Raw genomic sequence first — 7,998 nt, 5'->3', positions numbered from 1 at the left:
AAGTTTTAGAACAATTCCATCATATACGTTATGTCTGACCACCTCCATGGACAAATAATTTATTGGCTCATTAACCTGTGGATTTAAACCACTGAGCTTTAGGACCTAGCCTACGCATTCATTTTTGAATACATCAAGTTTTGAAGCAAAACAAACTCAAAGTCTCAACTTTACTCAAAATAAGGCTCCATAAAGCACATTGTGTCCAAAGGGCTCTCCAACAGTCTATAGGCTAATTAAGGATATAAACAATATACACACACTAATGTATATATTTTGAAAAGTGTATATTGTATAATTCTCTATGCGTGTTAGTCAGTGTGGACTGTGACCAAATTTATGGGAGAAATAATCCCCCATTCTGTGATTTGGCTGTGCACCCTTTCATGGGGTTTGACCTGAGACACTAGCTTGAATACTTGACAGAGGAAGAGTTCCCTCCTTAATGGGACATTTAAGAGGCCCTGATTTTGTCTTGTTTCAAAAAGGCATTTTTAAAGAAATAATTAAATTATCATGCCCCTTGTCCTGTAAATCCAATATTCATGTTATACTTCTCCTAATATAGCATTTATTAAACATATGAATAGAAATCTCTCAATGCAAGAATTACAATCTGGGTATAATGAAACTGTCTCTATTTGCTTTTTTACTCCTTTCCTATTTCTACATTTATCTATAGGTGTTTCAGAAGGGATAATTATGTATAAACTTACTCTACTTTGATTCCAGACACATCTTTAATCCTAAGAGTTTACTGGGATCTCCAGTCATCATGCCATTCAAATGCTATTACACTGTTATGTAAGTGTTCAGTATGTGCTAGACCAGTCTCCTCCAAATACTGATCAAGTTCTTTGTGGTTAGAACAGCCGTCTTAAACTTTATATGTGGATAAATAGATTGTATATTTCCTAAGCACCTAGTCCACATTGGGTATACAAAAGGCTATTTATTAAGAAATTGTTTAATTCTTAATAAACAAGAAGAATTGTTTGTTCTCAGGTTTGTCTCCCGTCCTCTGGCTCCCTACGACATTTACATTCACCATTTAGCTCAGATTTCCTAGAACTTGCAATTTTCCTGTCCTACTGTCTCTGTAAATACAGTTACACACGCCACACCATATGTCTGTACATATGGTCCTCAATAGTTGTAAGATTAAGCCGTCTCTCTTGCCATGTCTGATTCCTATTCCTCCCTTTTTGTTGACTAAGAGATCTGATTACGATTTCAAATCGTCCCCTTTCTTTTAATTACATCCTCGATTTTTAATATTACAAACGCATACCAATAGAAAAAGTCTGACAATACAAAATGTACAGTATAAAACTCCCTTTCACCAAAGGCGATCCATTCCTCCTGTTGTTTCCACTTTGACATTTCTAACTCAGGTCTCCTACATTGGGTGCCTAGAGAACATACAGGACACACAGGAGGCAGTTTTCTGAACAATGTCGGCCAACTGCCAACTCACTAATTCTCTGACCTGGGGGGACTCACTCAAACTTTTGAATCTCGGGGTCCTTAAAATGCTGCGCATCCCACCAGGTTGTCAAGACAGACGTGTATGGATAAGGACTGTGTTGTGGGTTCTAGAGAAGTCTTTATATCCGCTCTACAACAGACTTGTCAGTTCACCGCTTAGCTATAAAGGACGCCCCAACGGCCATCACTCGCACCCCGCTTCGCCTCCACATGCAAATCCAGTGCCTCTTCCTGAGGCGGCGGCTTCTCTGGGACTCCCCTCCCTAGTGATCGAGCGCGGAGGCGGAGCGCCCACCAGCGCTAGGACCCGGCTGGCATCCCGAAGACCGCGAAGCTCTAGGCGCTCTCGGCCTCGGGGAGAAGAGAGTCTTCTTTGTAGAGCTCCTCTCTGCAGTCTGTAATGCCTTCTTCCTCTAGGGATGCCTCTAGGTTTTAAATGCGTGCAAGGTAGAGTCGACCAGTTCCTTCCTCGCAAAGCTTCCCTCCTCCAGAAAGCCCCGCCAGCCTCCAAAACTCACTCCAGTTTCAGCCACGCCCCACCGGCCAAAGACCAGGTTTCCCCCGCCCCATTTTTGATTTCGGCGCGCCGCGAATCTCAGGGCGGCCGTGTTTGGTTGGAGGTGAGCACATTTCCCGTCTGATTGGCTGATAGTAGTTAGGGTGGGTGTGGCTAAGGCCGCGGCGGTGAATTATGGGGGATTAAGAGTGGAGGAGGTGGGTGACGATTGGTTCCTGAATGAGGAGGGCGGAGAAAAAGGCGGAAGCAGCCGTTGGGAGAGGCGGTGGCTTCGGAGAAGACAAAAGCTGGAGTGAGATGGAAGTAGTTAGGTGCCCGGAGCATGGTAGGAGGTCAGGGTCCAAGGGTCCAAGGGTCCAAGGGGTCTGCCAGCCTATCGTGGTGTAATCGTTGTCGACCTTCTCTCCTTAGGGACTTTATGTCTCCTGAAGACCGGCGTCCGAGAAGGCCCGAATAAAGGAAAGAGCTTCTACGTGTGCCGGGCGGACACATGCAACTTTGTGCGGGCCACCGAGTAGGTCTCCGAGCTAGGCACAATTCCCTGGGTCTTCGCGTGGCCACTCAGGAGGAGTCGGCGGCCCCCCGCTGCCCAAAAGGACTAGGAGAGCTGGGACTCCTGGTCTGCAGAGCCAGGGCCCTTGAAGTAGTTGGTAATCCCCGATATGTTAGGGACACGCTCCACTACTGCTTGCTATGTGACCCATGGCTGTTTACTTTCCCTCTCTGGGCCGCCAGGGCTCTCACTTGTAATCTGGAGGATTGGCTACGTCTGGATCCTTCTGGACCTTTTCAGTTCTGGGTTCACTGGCCTGGACATTACTCCCATCCCGTTTATAATTGAGAACGTGCAGACATGGCAGAAAATAATTGGCTCCAGCTTTACACTAGTCTTAGGCCGAATTGGTTGCCAAATGTTTGAGGTTAAAACACCCTGGTAGTTAGATTAACGGGACCCTTTAAAAACAGGATTCTTTGCATTTAAGTGGTGAGTTTGATACTCGAAAAAAACAAATTAGGGATTAAAGCTGAAAAGACGTAAGTAATCTGATTCAGCACTCTAGTTTTTACAAAATTAAAAGCTGCGACCGAGAAATAATAAGCATCTTCTTTGAAGTGAGAAAATACTGTTCTCATAAGTGTTGTTAGTATTTCATAGTACCTGGTGTCCACAGTTTCTATGTGAAATTTTAGACTATCACAAAATTATGCATTTTTTCCTGCTTTCTACTGAACTTGGTTTAGAAAAGGCATTTTCTACATGTGTAAGACACCATGGATATCAATAAAGTATTTTTTTTCAATACATATATTAGCTTCTCATGTTTTCCCCAAATGATTTAGATGATTTGTGTTTTTGTTACACTTTGAAACTTAAGTGGAAGATTTTTACCTTTTTTCAGATTTAGAAAATAAATTTTTTAGAGGAAGTATTTTCTTAGTCTTCTAATAAGTTGTTTTTTCATTTGAAAGAAATTACTGGGATCCATTTAAATACAAAATGACTTTATTTAAATTAGTGTTAAATCTTAAGATAGAAGGGACCAGATTACTCAAGCTATAAACATCATTATGTCAGGGTTTACTGTTTAGTTTCTAATATGTATATGGAGCTTCTTAGGTTCAATACCTAGCTCAAGTTGCATGAGACATGAAAGCACATTCAGATTTGTAGAAATTAAATATTAATGGAAGCATAAGATTTGGTTTTAAATGAGAAGGAAAATGCCCTTATGTAAAGTACCATTTATGAGAACATATTGCTATACAAACTAGTATAATAATATTTGACTCAAAGATGGTTATTTGATAATTTGACCCATTTAGAATATGTCTGATAACCAGATTATAAGCAAAGAGAAGGAAAATACCACAGGTCATATGAGAGTACTTTGGATTTTCACTCTCAAATATTATACATTATTTCTTTCCTATTAAGAAGTTGGAAGGGAGGAGTTAAACTTAGGCCAATCAAGCATGAAGTGTAATTAGTAGAATGTGTTGCCAGAGTCCTCATGTTGATAGTGACAGCCAGCAGGTTATTAGAGGGAGAAGGATGGTAGGAGAACCTGGGAAAAATTTACAGGATAGTGGTACATAGCACAATATCATTTTAAACTTGAGTCCTTAGGAAAAAGATAGGTATGTTTATTGTCATACTTTCTTTGGGGGCATGAAAAAAGATGAAAAGATGGGCCCTTTCCCCAGAGGAATGCACATGGACAAGAAAGTATGTGGGATTTACAAACCCAGTAGAGATTATACATGGGCCCTTATGTTTAAAATATATTTTAGATTTCATTTTAGGATATTGACCTCTATTCTTTGCCTCCTAAAACGCAAATTTCCATTTTTAAATTTTTCTTCTAGCATTCCTGTTTCTCACTGTTTATTGCATGAGGACTTTGTGGTAGAGCTTCAGGGTCTGTCTCTATCACAGGGCAAGAAAGAATACAGGTAAGTGTCCAAAAGGAACAGCTAACTGTATTTGTTTTTGTTTTCCTTTGCCTGGAAGGGTTATGGTCAGGTGTTTTCCTAGGATTGACTAGTCTTTAAAAGTCAGTAAAAAACAAATGGTATTTCTGTATGTATTGAATATCTTCTGGACTGGCACTTCCTAACTTCTGAGCTACTTGTTGATGTGAGAAGCCTGACCTCTGGTTAATTTCTGGATAAACTGCTTCACCTCCCTCCCTCTCCAGCTTTCAAGTAGCAAATAACATCAGCTCACCAACAGTCATTAATCTGCACTTGCTTGTCAACTTTCTCATTCTGGTAGTAGAACGAAAGTGAAAGTTAGTTGCTCAGTTGTGTCCGACTCTTTGCGACCCCATGGACTGTAGCCCACCAGGCTCCTCTGTCCATGGGATTTCCCAGGCAAGAATACTGGAGTGGGTTGCTATTTCCTTCTCTAGCGGATCTTCTCCACCCAGGGATCAAACCCACGTCCCTGGCATTGGCAGGCAGATTCTTTACCACTGAGCCATCGGGGAAACTCTGTTCAGTGGTCGTTTAGCATATATTTAAGTGGAGAATTCAGAAGATAAGACTGGCCAGGAAGTCAGGGGCCATATATAGTGGTCTTTATATGACATTTATATGTAATGGTCTTTATATGACAGTTTGAAATTTATATATTCTAGATTGATTCCCCCCCCCCCACCCACCCAAATATAGGCACTCAAGTACCATCCTCACAATTTTATATAACTGAAAACTGCCTGTACTACTATATTCCTTTACTGAGTTATGCATGCAGTAAAATGCACAGTTCTTAAGTGTTCAACTAGTTGAGTTTTGTTTGTTTTCTGATTGAGTTTTAAGAAAGGTATATACCCATCCTTAAAACCAAGATCCCAGTCAAAATATAGAATATTTATTTGCATTACCCCATTAAGTGCCATTGGATCCCATCTAGATAATCCCCCCACCTATCATAGCTGATCACTGTTTCAATTCATACTGCACGTATTCTTTTGTATCTGGCTTCTTTTATGTAACAGTGTCTATAGAGATTTGTCCATGTAGTTGTATCTATCAGTAATTCAGTCTTCATTATTGCCCAGAATACCATTTTAAATACCATTTATGAAAGCCATTTTGTTTCATGTAGTTTTTTGCTATTTCTGTGTATCTTTGATGAAGTGTCTGTTTAAAATTTTGCTCATTTTTAATTGAAATTTTTATTGAGGTAATTATAGATTCACAGGCAGTTCAGGAAATAGTACAAGGAGATCCTCTGCAGACTCTACCTAACAGTAGGTACACATTTATGCATTTAGTTCTCTGCAACTTTATCATGTGTGCATGCATGCATGCTTAGTTGCCGCATCATCTCTGACACTTTGTGACCTCATGGACTGTAACCTGCCAAGTTCCTCTGTCTGTGGGATTCTCCAGGCAAGAACACTGGAGTGGGTTGCCATTCCCTTCTCTAGGGATCTTCCCAACCCAGGGATTGAACCTAGATCTCCTGCATTGCAGGCAGATTCTTTACCAACTGAGCCACCTTTTGTGTATTTACAACAACAGTCAAGATATTGAGCAGTTCCTTTACCAGAGGATCCTTCTTGTTGCCCTGTTGTAACTATACCCACCTTCCTCTTATTTCCCTCTGTACACTCCTGGCAGCCATGAACTGGATCTCTAGCTCTAAAATGTTGTCATTTCAAAATGTTACATACATGGAATCATACAGTGTAACTTTGGGGGATTTTCTCTATCTTTAAAATTGTATTGTTGTTTGTTACTGAGTTGGAACAGTGCCTTATGTATTCTCTGCACAGGTCCTTTGGCAGATATATATATATTGTGTATATTTTCTCCCAGTCTGTGGCTTTGGTTTTCTTGACTGTCTTTTGAAGAGTAGAAACTTTTCATTTTATGAAATCCAACCTATCATTTTTTTATGATTTGTGCTTTTTGTCTTCTGTGGGAAATCTTTGCCTATCTCAAGATCATAAAGTTCTTCAGTGGTTTCTTTCAGAAGTTTTATAGTTGTTTTCTTTATTTTTTTTGATGACTTTTTTGTTTAGTCTACGCCTTTTGTTGTTGTTCAGTTGCTCAGTCTAGTCCAGCTCTGCAAGCCCATGGACTGCAGCACACCAGGCTTTTCTGTCTTTCACTATCTCTCTGTGGCCTACCTCAGATTAATTTGACATACCTTATGAGATAGAAGGTCATTTATTTTTTCATGTGGTATTGAATGAATACTATCCAATTGTTTCAGCACCATTTTTTGAATGTTTCCCATGGAAACACTTGGCAACTTTGTGAAAAATTGATTGACCACCATGTGTGGATCTGTTTCTGGACTTGCTAATCTCTTCCATTGATCTTTTCGCCTATCCTGACATGATCAGATAAGATCCTGTCAGTCTTCCAACTTTCCTTTTCAAGATTTGCTATTCTGGGTCCTTTACATTTCCATATAAAATGTAGAATCATCTTTTACAGTTTCCTCGGAAAACTTCGTTGGGATTCTGTTGAATCTGTATAGATCAGTGTAGGGAGAACTGATATTAATCTTGATCTTCCAGTCCATTAACATGGTATATTTATTTATGACATTTAAAATTTCTTTTAGCATTGTGGAATAGTTCTGATTATAGAGTGCTATATACCCTTTTGGTGAAATTTAGTCCTCAGTGTTTATGTTTCTTGACACTCTTATTCAGTTCAGTTCAGTTGCTCAGTCATGTCCGACTCTTTGCGACCCCATGAATCACAGCACGCCAGGCCTCCCTGTCCATCACCAGCTCCCGGAGTTCACTCAGACTCACGTCCATCGAGTCAGTGATGCCATCCAGCCATCTCATCCTCTGTCGTCCCCTTCTCCTCCTGCCCCCAATCCCTCCCAGCATCAGTCTTTTCCAATAAGTCAACTCTCCACATGAGGTGGCCAAAGTACTAGAGTTTCAGCTTTAGCATCATTCCTTCCAAAGAAATCCCAGAGCTGATCTCCTTTAGAATGGACTGGTTGGATCTCCTTTCAGTCCAAGGGACTCTCAAGAGTCTTCTCCAACACCACAGTTCAAAAGCATCAATTCTTCGGCGCTCAGCCTTCTTCACAGTCCAACTCTCACATCCATACATGACCACAGGAAAAACCATAGCCTTGACTAGACAGACCTCTGTTGGCAAAGTAATGTCTCTGCTTTTGAATATGCTATCTAGGTTGGTCATAACTTTTCTTCCAAGGAGTAAGCGTCTTTTAATTTCATGGCTGCAGTCACCATCTGCAGTGATTTTGGAGCCCCCAAAAATAAAGTCTGACACTGTTTACACTGTTTCCCCATCTGTTTCCCATGAAGTGATGGGACCAGATGCCATGATCTTTGTCTTCTGAATGTTGAGCTTTAAGCCAACTTTTTCACTCTCCACTTTCATTTTCATCAAGAGGCTTTTGAGTTCCTCTTCACTTTCTGCCATAAGGGTGGTGTCATCTGCATATCTGAGGTTATTGATATTTCTCCCGGCAATCTTGATTCCAGCTT

The 7,998-nt window shown here is 40.7% G+C and overlaps 1 protein-coding gene across 2 annotated transcripts in view; it reads left to right on the top strand.

The window, feature by feature from the left end:
• Positions 1-2,232: 2,232 nt before the first annotated feature.
• Positions 2,233-7,998, top strand: part of TTF2 (transcription termination factor 2) — a 53,673-nt gene continuing 47,907 nt past the window's right edge. Inside the window, exons 1-3 of one of the 2 annotated variants that reach the window (XM_027535773.1) lie at positions 2,233-2,330; positions 2,417-2,519; positions 4,373-4,459. In XM_027535773.1, coding sequence (XP_027391574.1) covers positions 2,303-2,330; positions 2,417-2,519; positions 4,373-4,459 — 218 coding nt within the window. In that variant the 5' untranslated portion in view covers positions 2,233-2,302. Of the gene's footprint in view, positions 2,338-2,416; positions 2,520-4,372; positions 4,460-7,998 lie in introns of both variants that reach the window. The other variant, XM_027535775.1, reaches the window with a different exon arrangement.

Source organism: Bos indicus x Bos taurus, chromosome 3 (assembly GCF_003369695.1).
Source record: "Bos indicus x Bos taurus breed Angus x Brahman F1 hybrid chromosome 3, Bos_hybrid_MaternalHap_v2.0, whole genome shotgun sequence".
In the NCBI taxonomy this organism is placed as follows: Eukaryota; Metazoa; Chordata; class Mammalia; order Artiodactyla; family Bovidae; genus Bos; species Bos indicus x Bos taurus.
This window is presented reverse-complemented; position numbering and strand designations above follow the sequence as displayed.